Genomic DNA, 16,513 nt, shown 5'->3' with positions numbered 1-16,513 from the left:
AAACGAGCTGCACTTCATGAAACTCTAGTCTACGGCTTGCAATAAAGTCTGTTAAAAAGATGCTTCAGACCAGACTCTATTTTCTGGCTACCTACCATAGACAATCGCGGATCTCTCCCTACAATATCCACAGTTGTTGGTACTGTCACTTTAACGTTTTATCCAGCTTGCAATTGGCTGGAAGATTGGAACATTCCTACATGTCGAAGGACTGTCTGGTGCTGTGATTGGCTGGACTGGACGCTGCAGGATACTTCCTGGAATGTCTGCAAGTGGACGTTCATCTGGCTGTTTCACTGAAAAAGTGGGGATGGGGACTTTCTTTTATGCAAGATGTAATTAATAGCCATGAGATTGTAAGTAAGAAGGATATGCGATTTCGGCAGACTGTTGCTTTGGACATAGCACAAAAACGTGGACATGTTGCAGGCAGGGCCAGCAGAATCCATGTTCAGTAGGAACGAGTCTGCTCACTAGCATATTGACTAAAGTTGTTCTATTGAACTTTTAAACTATGTTTCATTTAATTGTATTATTGCAATGCAAGCATATTATTGAAGAGCAACAGTATCTGCTTCATAGGGAGAGGAATCTCATAGCAAAAAACTGCTAGAAGATGTAACTTGATCAGCAGGGGGATAAATGATTCCCTAAGAAACAATAGAAAGTACTTTATTTCTTTTTCTTTTTCACAGTGGAATGAAACCTCTGACCAGATCAAGGATGCTAGACAACCTACCTTGAAACTGGCTTTTTACATGTGCTGAAAAATTATTAAGTTTTGTTCAAAGTAGGTATTGTAACAATGATCAGTGGCAGCCAAAAGCTGATAAAACTGCATTACTAGCTTTTATAAAATACCAGAACGAGCTCATAATTTGAAAAGAAAAAAAGAAAAAATCTGCAACAGCAGTTTAAACATGGATGGAATTTGGGGGGGGATATGGGGGGGAGGGTATATTTTATAGTCATCCTTTTAGATACCGCGATTGATTACAGTCAAGAGTGTACTGGAGAGAGTAATTTTCTTTATAATTTACCAAGGAGTGTCAGAAAGCTTCTGTTAGCAATAGGGAAACAAGAAATCTATTTTTAAAAATGTGATTCTAAGGTTGTAATCAGTGAAAGCTCTTGCGCTGCATTTTGTAGTGAGTTGATTAAAACTATAGTGATTTTCTGTGTAGCTTATAGAAGTTGTGTGTAAAACATTTGCATTTGAAATCCCTGTCAAGGAAGTTTGTCATAAAAGTAGAGATGTGTGTTTTATGATCATGGAAATTAAGGTATGCTTGGGATAGATGCGTGTGCCTGGGGATGGTATACAGAATTCAGCCCATATTCCTGCACATATTTCCAGTAAAAATCTTTTTTCTTGATAGACAAATATTGTAGAAATTGATTTCTTGCATATGTACTTTAACTCCTTTTGCTGTTGTTTTTTATTTTGGATTTTTCAAAGCTTATTTTCCAAATTAGGCAGCTGGTTTGGATAATATTGGTTGGGTTTATATATTAAGCCATTAATTTGCTTACCAAATCACCTTTGATTGGATTCACATGCAACATATTAAGGAAAAATATCAAATTACTGTATATCTTAATATGCTAGTTCAATCCAGCCCTTGTATGTTAAAATGTATTTGTTTTAAACCCTACTTTCTGCCTTCTTCTACAATTACTTGATACAAGAAGTTGATACTATTTTGCTCAATACCAGCGTTTAGACTCTTGTGATTCTGACAAACTGGAAAAGCTTCTGCAACAGAATCCACAATCCACAATCACAAGGCACTTGCGGAACATATTTTACATTATTTGTTTTTAAACATTGTAGGCTAATATTCAAGAGAGAAAGTGAACAACTTGTAAACAGAAAGATGCTTCTAAAAGTGCAGATGTGAGGATATCTGCACATTACTGTACTTTAGAAGCATCTTTTTGTTTAAAAGTGAGTCTTGTTCACTTTCTCTTTTGGTATTGGGCACAAGATATATCAACTTCTTGTAAGTAATTGTAGCAGAAGGAAGAATGTGATAATGGGAGGAATAAATTTAACTTAAACATCTTGTATATCTGTCTTTATAGTCTTGCATATTTAGACTCAGGCTGTGTTTTCTATCAGTAGAAGAGTATATAAGTAATATCTTCAAAATTAAAGTAGAATAGAACTACTACAATCAACATTTTCTTACTTGTTCTATCTATGCATATAAGACTACTTAAAATTATTTGCCAGGTATTGGAAATCAGAAGCCACTTAACATGACAACAGAAACGTTGATGAAGGATATTAAACCAGGCATGAAAAATCTAAATCTTATATTCATTGTGCTGGAAACAGGTAAGTCACATGGAAGAGACGGCAGGTTTGTTTTTTTAAATCACTATATAAGCAGTTGGGAGACCAAGCTACATGCTTATTTCACTAGAATGCTTAAATTCTGGATAAAATATTTGATTGCCTTTTTTTTGTAATTGCTTTGTAATGATTCCTTTTCTTCACTGATTAACTAATTGCTGTCTTATTCCAAAAAATGTTGATTATTGACCAGACTAAAAAATGCATTTAAAACAAAATTGTATTTTTTTAAAGATACTTTATGTAAATGGACAGATAATTACTGAAGTTTTAATGCTTAAAATAACATTAGTGAAAGGTAAAGCATACCAAACAAAGCACATTGAACTATTTTCATGATACAAAGCAGAAGTATATATTTTTGAGCTTAATGCCAAAATCTCCACTAAAGTATTATTTATAATGCTAAAAAAGAAGAAGAAACAACATCCTTAAGAATAATATACATAATATTCAATTTCTGATCTCCCCCTTTGTACTCCAAAAAATTTGTAGTACCTATTGGCTTGTAAGTTTAAAAAATACTTTACAAAGTTTAATATAAATTACATCTTAAGGAACTCAATGATATCTACTTACAGTACATCCAAGTGGGTTTAAAACTGCAGTCTTAGATGAGGGGGAAGGTAATACAGGTCTTGTTTAATGATCATTCATTCAGTGACTGTTCAACCTTACCACAAGAGTTGCTTAAAGATAGCTACAAGGAATGCCAAAATTGCTGTTGCTAGCAATAGAGTTGTGAGGTTGCATTGTATGACTGCATCACTTAATGATGAAAATCCTGGTCCCAATTATCTTTGTTCAGCAAGGACTACTTGTATGGCATGATTATTGCTGCTGAGCATGAAGACGTTTCTATGATAAGGAGAAGCACACTGAACTCTCTCAGCAAAAAGGATTTTTAGATAACCTAAACAATTTACTTGAAGTTTTACACACACACACACACACACATACACAGAGAGAGGGAGGGAGGGAGGGAGGGAGGGAGAGACAGAGACAGAGACAGAGACACTCAGTGTTTAAACTTCTGGGCTTAAAGGAATATGCAGGTGAAGGTGGGATGTACTTGGAGTGAAGTAGTGACGGATAAAACCTCTACTTCACTCATGATAACAAATCTTTGCAATTGTCTTGAATTGTGGTTCTTGTTCTATCACTAGGCCGGGTGACCAAGACAAAGGATGGTCATGAAGTACGGACCTGTAAAGTAGCTGACAAAACAGGCAGCATAAACATCTCTGTATGGGATGATGTTGGAAATCTAATCCAGCCGGGCGATATCATCCGACTCACCAAAGGGTATGGGGGATTTTTCCAAGAGGAACAGCTTGGGAGAAGCTGAGGGAAGAGTTATTTTTTAGAGTATGGCTAAACCCTATATTAAGAGAGCAGCAAGTATGACTGTTTTGTGGACTGTTTTGTGGAATGTGCTCATATCACTTCATACAAATTAGTTATTTAATGTGTTTCACACCACTTTTCTAAATTTTGTTAGGAACGTTTAAGGAAGTGGTGGGGGAAGGGGAATCTGAGATTTCTAGATATTGCTGAACTATTATCTACCAACAATCCTCATCATTGGCTATGCACTCTTGGACTACCAGATATTTTAGATCCAGCAGAATGAGCTTTCATCAACTCTAATTTAAAGACTGTATAATTCTTGGGATCAGTCTGATCTGTAACGTTTCACCTAATTCTTAGACTTGTCTTGTACATATTTTCTTCGGCAAATGTACATGCTGTTTTTAAGGTTCACTTTCCTCTTATTTACACACAGGCAGACTTAAGCTTACTTTATGCATTGTCCTTGGTCATAATTTAGTTTGCTTAATTTTGGCTTAGTATGTGGAGTTGAACCCAGCTATTGTGGTTTATAAATCATGATTTATGGCTCAGTATGTAATTTGAACCCATCCAATTTTGCTTATTCAGTAAATGATAGTTAACCAAACACAGAACACATGAATCTGCTTATTAAAAGTGGTGTACAGGTAGTCTATTTTTAATGGCTACAGTCGGGACTGGCAACTCGGTTGTTAAAAGAAGCAGTTGCTAACTGAAACCATTGCTGTGATCTTATGATTTTACTTCAGCTTTCCTCTGGTTTAGAGACCTACAAGGCTTGAGAATGTGAGAATTGGTGGTAAAGTTTTTATCACTGTTATAATACTGAACAATTGCTAAATGAGACAGTCACTAAACAAGAACTACCTGTATACAAGCAGAGCACCCTGTAAGATTGCTCTGACCTTTTTTGATGTTCTGTACAAATATGAATGAACATGCTAGCAAAGACCCAACACACTACGTTTGCCATACTCTGCAGTCAGCCCAACTAACTAAACATTTCTGTTAAATTCCAATAATTGGAACAAATCTAGAAAACTTCAAAGCATGTTCCCATACATGGCTCCTTGGAAGTAATTTTTTTTAATTCAAGGGTACTCGGTTGAAATTAATCTGTTGAATTCAAGGTATCACTGGTGTCAATGAGATTTAAGAACATATAATCTCCTTTCTTGCACCAAATACTATTTTTGTCTGGAAGGTTGGTTTATTTCAGTGAAGGACAAACAAGCACTATACAGATAGTATACAGGTAGAGTTTCATGTGATGCACCAAAAAGACAGATTTATTTTTGAGAAAAAACTAGGCATTGTCTACTGCTTTTTAATCATGAGTCTTTTCTTTATCAGGTACTCATCGATTTTCAAAGGCTGCTTGACACTGTACACTGGACGTGGAGGAGATCTGCAGAAAGTAGGAGAGTAAGGATCACAGTTTATTTCAATGGATCTTCCTCGGATTAGGGGATGGTTAGGTAGATTTTTTCCCCAATGTTGTGCAAAGACAGATTTTTGCTAAAGAATAGTTCTGTTCTAGAAGATGTAAAGTATCTGAAACCATGGAAAACATCTTTTGTTTCTAGGTTGAAAGGTATTGGTAACGCATTGCCATATTTCTCGTTACACATAACAATCCATCTGTCATTAGGAAATCACTGCTTGATTCACAGCTCTAACTATCATGCCACCACTTCTTAATTCCCTAGGACAGTGATGGCAAACCTATGGCACGCGTGTCACAAGTGGCATGCAGAGCCATCTCTCTGGACATGAGAGCTGTTGCCAGTTGCTCTTCCGGTTCTGCACCGGCCAGCTGGTCTTCATGCACACAGGAGCGCCGGAGCAGCCGCCAGTGTGCATTCGTGCACTGGGAAGATGATCATCTGGTTTTCTGCATGCACATGTGCATCGGCCAGCTGGTCTTTGCGCATGCATGGATGCCAGAAACTGGAAGACCAGGTGGCTGGTGCACATGCATGCTGCGGAAACCAGAAGATTGTCTTCCTGGCGCGTGCATACGCACCAGACGGCTGCCCTTCTGGTTTCCGGCACGTGCACTCACACATGCTCCTGTTTTGGCATTCAATGCCGAAAAAGTTCGCCAACACTGCCCTAGGATAAAAGTTTCCATCCTATGCTATATTTAATTTACATTTCACTTTGTATCAAGATACATTTTATGTCTTGTCTTACAGTGAACCTCTAGTTTTCCCAGCAATATTTCTTTGAGAAATCTCACACTGAATTATTGCAGTTATTTGTGCTGGTAAAGATTTGTTATGATTTTTATTAAACTGCTTATGTATTGCCATGTATTAGCCATTAATACATCAATTTATAGAGCTATAGAGGTTCCCTATCCTTAGGCTAAAAAGACATGCCTTGGAAGAAAAATGCAGTGGAAAAGGACAAGGAATAATATTAAGTATGTGCAGGTCAAAGAGAAAAAGGTAATTCAGAATGCATGGGAGTGATCATGTAATTCCTCTTGAAAATTTATTTTATTTTAATCCTGCCTTTATTATCTTTATACATAATTAAGGCAGCAAACATATCTAATACACCTTCCTCATATTTTCCCCACAACAACAGTCTTACAAAATGCTTTGGACTGAGAGAGAGTGACTGCCCCAAAATCACTCAGCCAGCTTTAATGCCCCAAAGCAGGATTAAGAATTCATAGTCTTCTAGTTTCTAGCTTGATGCCTTAACCAGTAAACCAAACTGGCTCTTTCATTTCATAAAATTTCAATTTCATGAAGAAGCTGCATCTTTTCTGGGATTGTACAGATGCTACCTCGCATTCTTTGGAAAGATGTGTTTGATTTAAGGAACTGCCAGCAGGTGCTATGTGTACCCTCTTAATTCACTTGATTTCTCCCATTTTAAAGCTGGATCTCTCAATATCTCAAAGCTCAGTTTTAATGTTAGAATGATCTTGATGTATTTATTCCACTAACCATAAAGAGGTCTTAAATGCCCAGATAAATTTAGTTTACTTTACTTTATTGCCATTGCACATCGTACAACGAAATTAAATGCCATCTTCAGTGTGCATTATAACTATAAAAATAAAAACACAAACACACATCCTTCACGTGCTATATAATTGAAATTGAAAACCTGATATTGCATTAATATTGCACTATACAGTAAAATTCAATATAGTTACTGCCCTGGGATAGAAGCTGTTATTCAGCCTATTTGTCCTTGTTTTATTATCCTGTACCGTTTGCCAGATGGCAATAGTTCAAAAAAAGGGTGCCCAAGATGAGATGGATCTTTAAGAATGTTTTGAACTTTCTTAAGGCAGCGGGAGCTATAAAGCTCTTCCAAAGAGGGGAGAGGGCAACCAATGATCCTCTGGGCAATGATGTTGATTCTCTGGAAGGCTCTCCTATCTGCCACTGTGCAATTGGCAAACCATACACAGGTGCAGTAAGTTAAAATACTCTCTATGGTGCAGCGGAAGAAGGTCACCAGCAGTTTTGCATTCAATTGTTGTTTCCTGAGAAGTCTCAGGTAGTATAATGTTTGCTGGGCCCTTTTACCAGTGCTGCAATGTGAGCGCCCCCAGGTTATGATAACATCCAGAAATTTAAAACTGGTCGCTTGCTCCACTCGGTCTCCATTGATAAGCAAGGGCTGGATGTCTGTTCTATTCCTTCTGTAGTCCACTATCCGCGCCTTGGTCTTATTGGTGTTAAGGACCAAGTTTTTGTCTCCACACCACGAAAGCAACAGGTCCACAGCATCTCGATAGGCAGACTCACCCACCCACCCCGAGATGAGTCCCACCACTGTAGTATCATCTGCAAATTTGGTAATAGTATTACTAGTGCGAGTGGGAATGCAGTCATGCACATAAAGAGTATGGAGTAATAAAACAAGTTTGTCCAAGTACTAGAAGGTCAAATAAAGCATTTCCTAGTTGATGTCTGAGACACAGCTACACTCCACCCCTGCCTCCTTTGATCTTTAACAGGAGCTGACTCTGAATAATCTTGCCTCACTGTTAGTATCTACCTCTGGATCTCTTTCATTTATTAACAATATGAACATTAACAACAGATTCATAGGGTTGCCACTGTTGGCTGGTCAAGTTTTAATTTCAATAACTTGAGTTAATATTTTCCTACCTTTATTCTTTTCACCCACCTCCCTTGAAAGTTCATTGTTTGGAAGAGCGGAGCTTTTAAAAGTTTGTGTTTGTCAGAGAAAATTTAAAGGTAGTTCAGGATTGTTTTGCATTGCTATGCCATCTTGCTGCATTAGAGGGGAGAAAAGGGACATTCTAGCACCTGTTTGCAGGGGAGGGGTGGCAGTCTTCAGTTTATCTTCAAAGGAAGCTTAGCAATAACCCTTAGGCTACCAGATGGAGTTCCATCCCAGTTATAATTTCAGTGGTGCCTCGTTTTGTTTTCCTTCTTCTGTTCTTTTGTTCTCAAGCCACTTTGATTGTAAGACTGGGGATTTCTTTTTCAAAGGAGCTCTAAGGAGCTCTATAGGACATATTCCAGTTTTATTACGACAGGACAGTGTACATTATTAAAGCAGATTTTTAATTGTTTTTTCCCTCTATAACATCTTACAATCATCACATTAACATTGTTATGTCATCATACCTGTATCTATCAATCTTATATCGCTTCTATATTTATATACATTCATCTACAGTGCTATACATTTCTCTATTGTTTCTCAGCTGATTTAACTTTATTCCTGTTATGCAACCATTTATACCAGTTATCCCAAATTTCATAGTATTCAGACTCTTCTTTGTCTTTTAATCTTAATGTTAACTTGTCCATTTCTGCACAATCTAAAATTTTCTGAATCACTAATTCATCTGTGAGAATATTACTTTGTTTCCAGCATTGGGCAGTATGCATTATTGAAGAGAGGGAATTAAAAAGAACAAAGAAAAAAAACCATCAGTGGAATGACAGTTGCATCTTCTGCTCTCTAGGTTTTGTATGATTTATTCAGAAGTGCCAAATTTCAGTGAGCCAAATCCTGACTATGTTGCCCAGCAGTCACAAAACAAGAATGTAAGTATAAGAATTGCCTTAGTTTGGTTGTTCTCAATTAGTGATTTATATGACTCAGAGATAGTGTGGGTTGGACATAATCTTTAAAACTGAACTATGAATGATAAATGATACGTAGAGTAATAGATTGCTTCTAAACACACACACACGTTTGTGTATATGTAAACATAAAAACAAACACACACGTTTGTGTATATATAAACATAAAAACAAACAGACACACATACACGTATGTATGTGTATGTATGTATATATATACACATACATACTTTTCTTATAAATTAAGAAAAATGCAAGGATCTTTGTCTGAACTGATGTTGAGGTGTGAAATAAATGTTTAATGATGGATTTAATAAGCCTATGAACCATTTCCCAGTTACATGGTGACTGGTACTTTTTTTGCCATTTCTTTTTGCTGAAGGAGAATCCTTTAAAAATATGTCTCTTGTGATAACCACACTATTGCATTTCTTCTCTTTTAAAATCCCATGCTTGTTTTAGATGTTTTACATATGCCCATCAAGAGAAAGTTTCAGCAGGTGGCAGTATTGGCCCAACTTGGACTCAGAAGCTGAACTAAAGGAGACTTGCTTATTACATGGATAGGATTCCAACAACCACTATTGGAGATATTGATTGAGCCAGGAAGTTGAAAAATGGGTGGGGGGAAACATTCTTGAAAAAGGAATGAGAAAGACCACTTTAGTTCTATTGACAGTGACATATACAGTATATGGTTGCCTCCATAGAGTGTTCAGAAGTCAATCTCAACTGAGGGAGCGTACACAACCTAATTACACAATCTAGTGCAGGACAAGTGAGCCCGATGTTTTGGGCTTCACCCTCTGCTAGTCCCAACCAAGGTCTGTGGATTCAGATCATGACTACAGAAGGTGTCATGGATCTCAAGTGTCGGGCAAGAGCAGGGTTACAACTCCCACTCCTTTTATGTGCAAGCAATACATGTGGTAGCCATTAAAAAGAGTCACAGCTTCAGTTATCTAATTACACCAGTCACAGTGAAGAAATTGACACTTCTCATGGACACCCAAAGCTGGGTAGCCTATCTTGGCTTTCCTTTTAAAAGGGGGAGGATAATAAACTTTTCAGTTCTGTAACCTGAGAGAGTTCTTGCATATTTAAGAGCCACTTTGATGATATATGAACGCAGAAGCAGAAGCTGAGGGGGTTCTCCTGCACAATTTTTAAAAGAGTGGTGTAGTGGTTAATGCATTGGATTCAGTGATGGTTGCAGGTGGTATACCCTGGTACGGGCGTATCGGTGCCTGCTGGGAGTACCGAGTACCGTTCCGGTACGCTGCTCCGGAGGGCCACCCGCTGTCCTTACCTATATTTGAGCTCTTTGGTGCTTCCACATATGCGCACAGCGCCTGTGTGACGCTCCTCTGAGCAGCTGGAACGTCGCAGAGGCATAGTGGAGCATCGCAGAGGTGTAGTGGAGCATCGCAGGAGGTAAGGGTGTGTGCGCGTGTGCTGTGTGCGTTCATGTGGTGGACACAGGATCCGGAACCCACTACTGCTTGGATTGCACTGATTGAAGTCCATCCTCAGTCATGTAGATTCACCAGGTGGATTTATATACAATCTCAGCCAAACATGCCTCATTGAGTTATGGGAACAAAATCCCCATATTTCCAGCCTTGAGTTTCCTGAGAAAATATGGGAATCTAATCTAATAAATAACAATACAAAATCTCAGGATATTGATTTGGCAAATTTATTGAATGCCTGAATGGATTGAACTCAACAGTATGAGTCGGACTTAAAATGGGAGCAAATTTACTGGCTAGTTGGCTGGACTCATCTCTCAGTAATATTTTCCACACAACATCTTAGCAGATAGTATCATGCCAGCCAGATCTTGTTGTCTTGTTGTGAAAGAGGATTTTGTTTTCTAATATGGTATAGTTTATGCTTTAGAAGAGCCTAATGCTGGGAACAATTGAGAGCAATAGAAGAAGGGGATGACAGAGAACGAGGTGGCTGGATGGAGTTACTGAAGCAGTAGGCTTGAGATTGAATAGACTCTGGGGCATGGTAGAGGATAGGAAGGCCTGGAGGAATGCTGTCCATGGGGCCACGATGGGTCGGACATGACTTCGCGATTAACAACATCCACCTAGTTTATGCCTCCTCTTCTTCACCCATTCTGAACCCACATTTAGAAATTCTGGATGGATAGTTGGATTGGTTTCCTCCCTGTCCTCTAAGCCTAGATGTCTTTTACATCTAAAATTTCTGCATAGGTTAAAATAGTTGTTTTGGTTCTGTCTTATAGACACCGAATGATAATGCAGCCCCTACAGCCCCTCAAACTACATCAGGACCTTCTACATCAGCAGGTAATACACCTGGATCCAAGCTAGTGACAGTAAGGTCTGCTCTTGCCTTGATGACATTCTGACAATTTGATTTATAGATTTATAAATAGGGAGGGCTAATTAATTGGCTGGCTCGCGCATAAACATGTAGCTAGGTTTGCATAGATTATTATATCATCTTCCTTCTGTTCATTCATTTTGATAGGTTTGCACACATGTTAATTATGATTTATTTGGTTTTAGCTTAACGTGACATAGAGGTAGTCCTTGACTTACAATCATAACTGAGCCCAAGATTTTGGTTGCTATGCAATGCAGTTAAATGAATTATGCCTCATTTTACAACCTTTTTTTGACAGTTGTTAAGTAAATCAATGCAATTATTAAGTGAATCATGCAGTCCTTAAGCAAATCTGGCTTCCCCCCTTGACTTTGCTTGTCAGAATACAGCTGGGAAGGTTATAAATGGTGATCACATTATCCTGGAACAATGCAACTGTCGTAAATCTGTGCCAGTTGCCAAGCACCCAAATTTTGATTGCGTGACCCTGAGGACACTTGTAACAGTCGTAAATTTGAAAATGTACCTAAATCACTTTTTTTTAGTTCTGTTGTAACATCGAACAGTCACTAAATGGTTGTAAGTCGAGGCCTACCTTTATTAATTTAGATACTGTGGTTTATAAACTATGATTTATGAAAGTGATGGTGAACCTATGGCATGCATGCCACAGGTGGTACACGGAGCCATTTGTCAGTGCATGTGAGGAGCTGTCCTGTCAGCTGAGTTCACCCTTTTTAAAAGCCATTTTTCGCCCTCCCCAGGATCCAGAAGCTTTATAGGAGCCTGGGGAGGGCGAAAAGAGCCTCCCCTGCCCCCCCCCCCCCCGGAGGCCCTCCGGAGGTTTCATGAGCTTCCCTGAAGCCTCTGGAGCGCAAAAAAAACGGCCCTATGGACAAAGTGACTTCTGGTTTGCTCAGAGGGTCGTTTTGACTGCTCCGAAGGCTTCAGGGAAGCCTCCTGAATGTCCCTGAAGCCTCCGGAGGGCTTCTGGGGGAGAGGGGGGCGGAGAGGCTTTTTTTGCCCTCTCCAGGCTCCTAGAAAGCCTCTGGAGCCTGGGGAGGGCGAAGAAAGCATGCAAAAAATGGGGGGGAAGCGCCTGTAGTGCGCACATGCACACTGGGGGGGGGGTCACACATTGCATTATGGGTGCGGCATGCCCACACACAACCCCCCCTGCGTTCCCCCCATTTTTGGCATGTGAGCCAAAAAAGGTTCGCCATCACTGATTTATGACAATGTTACATATGAATAACATTAGTGCTTTGCATGGTCAACAAGCCGTACATCAATGCACTAGTCAGGAGGCCCCATGAGTTCTCCCAAGCATCTCAGGATTTAGTATCGGAGAAGGCAGTCTTCACTGGTACAATATTTATGTGGGGATTTGAAAGTACGGTGAGGGTGGAGAAGGGAGCGGGAGGCCTTCCACCTTCACCTGAGACTTCTCCCAAACTCCCCAAAAGTGAACTGAAACCGGGCCATTAAAAGATGGGTAGGATTCTTGGCTGTTGGGACTTTTTTCCTGTGGTAGACTTAGAGCACTTTACTTTCATGAAGCTTCCTGTGCCCATCCCCCCTTCAATTATTGTATCTCCTTGGAAAACTGCCCCTGAGAAGGCTGCTAACCCTGCTTAGTGTGATGTCAATCTCAGCTTCTGGGCTAGTCTCTATTTGATTGGCAGCACACATCCAGAGCTGTGGCCTAGAGGCCATGGTCTCATTGCCTGGTAACTTACTGCAAACCTGGAGAACTTGGAGAATCATATGCCAGAGGATCTAGCATTTGTACTGTAATCAAAGAAATGAAATCCAGGTCCAAAATCAAGTTGCCACAATCTAGAAACCAACAAGCAAATGTGTCCCCCTTTGGCTTCTTTACCTTTTCACCAGAAGTGGGTTGCTATTTTTTGTACTACCGGTTTGGGCGCACTCTAGCGTGTGTGCACAATGCTTCTGTACATGCACAGAAGCGTCTAGCAGGGTGGGCAGAGCCTCCCACCGCCACTACTACCGGTTCGGCTGATCCGGGCCAAACTGGCAGCAACCCACCACTGCTTTTCACCTATTTGGGGAGGGGGGGGTCAGGTGAGGAGGGAATCATTTTCTTGCTCATACTCCTTTGGCCTCCTTTACAGGTCCTTGTCTGAGAATGCAGTACAGGATTTTTTTTAATGTAGGGACAAATCTTTCACAATAACTCTGATTTTTCAAGATTATACTGAATTTTTTGTAGCTTCATTGAATCTTGTTTCACTCATATCTTTTTCCATGTTCCTTTATGTTATTTGGCTTCAGCTGCAGAGAACCAGAATGGCAATGGGTTGATCCCCTCTGGTGGTGCTTTGCACCAACCCAGCATCTCAACCCATCCAACCACCAGTCGCATTACTAGGAGTCAACCCAACCATCAAGGTGGAAGCTCATCAAGCATAGGGTCCTCCTCAAACCCAGTCAGCAATGGCAAAGAGACACGGAGAAGTAGCAAAAGATAGCAGGGGCTGTAGGTTCAGGAAAGTTTTGGATACCTCTTTCCTCCACTGCCTGCAATACTACTTTGTGCCTCCTTCTGAGGCAAAACAGCTGCTGCTGAGGAGAAATGGATACACTAGGCTGGAGTAGAGACTATGGGAACAACATAACGTTTAACCACTGAAATGTACTTTAAACATGGGGTGTTGTGATTGGGTAAGAGATAACAGTCTTCAGTGTTTCTACTGAAAGGCTCAACTTGCCTTTTAGGAATCCTCAAATATTGTAAGTTGCACTCATTTTTTTTTTTGCTAGAAATCAATAACAATTGACCTGCCATCTTTCTACCTGATAGTATTTTGTTCCTGTCCATTATCTTCCCAGAGAATAGGCTCCTGTGAGTTGGGTATGAGTTTTTGCATTTAGGTCTGTGCTTCTTAAAGCTCTTTACTTACTTTTTTAAATCTATGAATTGGAATGAATATGGTTCATAACTTCTCAAGAAAGTGCAGTTGGGCAACGAGAACAGATGCAATGCTTTCCCAAACAACCTTAGGACTGGCCAATAACAGAGCCTTGTCATGTCCAAGAGCCCTGGTAGTGGTTAGAATGCAGTATTGCAAGCTAACTCTACTCAGTCTGGAGTTCAATCCTCAAAGTTGACTTAGCCTTCCATCCTTCCAAGGTCAGTAAAATGAGGACCCAGATTGTTGGGGGCAATATTCTGATGTTATAAACCTCCCAGAGAGTGTTGTAAACTCTAAGCACTGTTGCTATTGTTATTGCTATTGCTACAGCTATTTCCCCACAAGTGACACTATAATTTACAGCAAACTTTAGAGAGGTTTCTGAAAAACAACATGGTAAAAGTACAGCAAAACTGACAAGAAATTAATTTTTGTTTTAAAATCTTAGCTTTTAATTGTTAGGAAAGTTAATGGTTTTAAAACATTGATTATTCAGACACAGATATTCGTCACTACTGCAAACATTGATTATTGTCCGGAGTTATTGATTATTATTTGTTTACATTCCAGTAGAACATAGAATAGGGTTTGAGGGGACCTTGGAGGTCTTCTAGTCCAATCTCCTGCTCAAGCAGGAAACTGTATATGAGAGGCTATATAGATTGAGCTTCCTGACTACAGTCACTGTGTATTTTGGGTCTTCATGCAGAAACAGTCAAATGAAAGATCGTGTCTGTTTATCTTTGAACTGGAAGACCTACACAAACTAAAAAAAAGGCCAGTCAGAATCTTCTGATATTGTAAGAGTGTTTGTCATGTATATTTTAATTTAATATCTCTTTCCCATATCATAATTAGAAAACATAAGGGGCTTTCCTAAGCCAAAATTCAGGGAGCTATATATTGTCTGACTCTCACTTATTTGAAGAAGTACGAGCATCAGCCTTCATCACAAACAGATCTAAGCATTTTAAAAGGAAGAGGGAGGTATTTACCCTGAAACTGTTGCCAAAGTTACAACCATTGTAATGCCAATAAAACATCAAAAGAAATGTCTTACTTTTTGCTTGTAATTGTGAATGAATGCAGCTGCTTAAACATTTAAATATGTTTTGAAATGCTTTGTTATGTAGTTGTTTGGCTCCTGCCCCACCTTTTTGCTCTTTTTCATTGTTGCCCTTTCCAAAATAATTGCTTGACTTAATTCTTAAAAGAACTTCATTGTTTACGGTAGTGTGGTGTGGTTATTGAATGTACTAAATGAACAATAACATCTATGAATATTTGGGGAATAAATTTTAATCTTATCTTTTGAACATCTCCATGAAGTGCAAATGCTTAATGAGATGAAACTATGGCTTACAGGAGGGCTTAATTCTTATAAACCACATACATACATACATACATACATACATACATACATACATACATACATACACACACACACACACACACACACACACACACACACACACACACACACCACAACTAATTTAACAGATTACTCAAGATAAATGTGAGTCTGGTGTAGTCCCTGTTTTTGTTTGTGGGTGACTCCCTTCGTGTCATGGAAAGAATGGGGACATTGGGGATAATATCTCAGTTCTCTTGTCCCATCTGAAGTAAATCTACTGATACCATTGTACCAAAATGGTTTTCCTCTGCTCTCAAGGTTTGAAACATCAGATTGGTGTTTCCTTTTCAGATGAAAATATATTGTGCAGGTGGTCTGAAGAAAAGCCATGATTTGGTTATTGGAAAACTAATTAAACTATAAATGTAAGATTATTACTACCATAGTAAATGAAAATTACTGAATTTTGAAATTGGGAGAGTGGCAGTGTAACTTATGTGTAAGTTAATACTTGAGTACTTCTCCATTTTTCTTTGAGCTGAAAGAAATAGCAAGCTGTAGAAATGTGGAATATTTTAGGGTTTCAACATAGTTACTGTAGAATTTAATACCGTACTATGATATTGTCCTGTAAAAAGAAAATATAAGAGTATATTGCCTTATCTGCAGAAAAATGTGATAAATTTATTTAACACTTGATGTATATGAGGAAAATAAATCTTTGGGGTTTATATGTAAAATATTCACCCCATCCATTGGAATAACTACCTGAATAAACTTTGTTAAAACTAAGTTTCTAAAGTAGTTTTAAAATATACAAATCAAGGCAAGATTTTTTTTAGCCTTGGCTCAAATTGGTAGTACTATGAAAACTAGGGAAATATACTGTTCTTATACAACAATTTGTTCAAATACAGAAGTTGAGTCATCTACCTATTGCTACACTGCCTAATGTCCCCATCAATGTGCCTGGCACTCATAAACCCAATTATCAGAAATATTGATTTTTCTCTCTGATCAACATTGCAATCTTCCTAAATTTCCTTACTTG

The 16,513-nt window shown here is 38.9% G+C and overlaps 1 protein-coding gene across 2 annotated transcripts; it reads left to right on the top strand.

Moving 5' to 3' along the window:
- Window positions 1-243: 243 nt before the first annotated feature.
- Window positions 244-15,334, top strand: NABP2 (nucleic acid binding protein 2). Of its 2 annotated transcripts, XM_087710414.1 has the most exons (8): window positions 244-356; window positions 696-790; window positions 2,237-2,341; window positions 3,526-3,664; window positions 5,066-5,137; window positions 8,685-8,766; window positions 11,066-11,129; window positions 13,468-15,334. In XM_087710414.1, exons 3-8 carry the CDS (start codon window positions 2,263-2,265, stop codon window positions 13,662-13,664), a joined length of 633 nt encoding a protein of 210 aa, XP_087566540.1. In that variant the 5' UTR covers window positions 244-356; window positions 696-790; window positions 2,237-2,262; the 3' UTR covers window positions 13,665-15,334. The 2 variants fall into 2 exon arrangements, with proteins under 2 accessions (XP_087566540.1, XP_087566541.1); XM_087710415.1 differs by lacking the exon at window positions 696-790.
- Window positions 15,335-16,513: the final 1,179 nt, after the last annotated feature.

This window comes from Thamnophis sirtalis, unplaced genomic scaffold (assembly GCF_051295495.1).
Source record: "Thamnophis sirtalis isolate CommonGarterSnake01/CBP01778 unplaced genomic scaffold, rThaSir2_p1.2 scaffold_3, whole genome shotgun sequence".
Classification (NCBI taxonomy): Eukaryota; Metazoa; Chordata; class Lepidosauria; order Squamata; family Natricidae; genus Thamnophis; species Thamnophis sirtalis.
The sequence above is the reverse complement of the archived record's forward strand: the minus strand, read 5'-3'. Positions and strand labels throughout refer to the sequence as shown.

Coding starts and splice junctions, on each gene's coding strand:
- NABP2 (XM_087710415.1), top strand. CDS start 2,263: ATGACAACAGAAACGTTGATGAAGGATATTAAACCAGGCATGAAAAAT. Junction 5,138..8,684: donor GATCTGCAGAAAGTAGGAGA/GTAAGGATCACA, acceptor TCTGCTCTCTAG/GTTTTGTATGATTTATTCAG. Junction 8,767..11,065: donor AGCAGTCACAAAACAAGAAT/GTAAGTATAAGA, acceptor TCTGTCTTATAG/ACACCGAATGATAATGCAGC.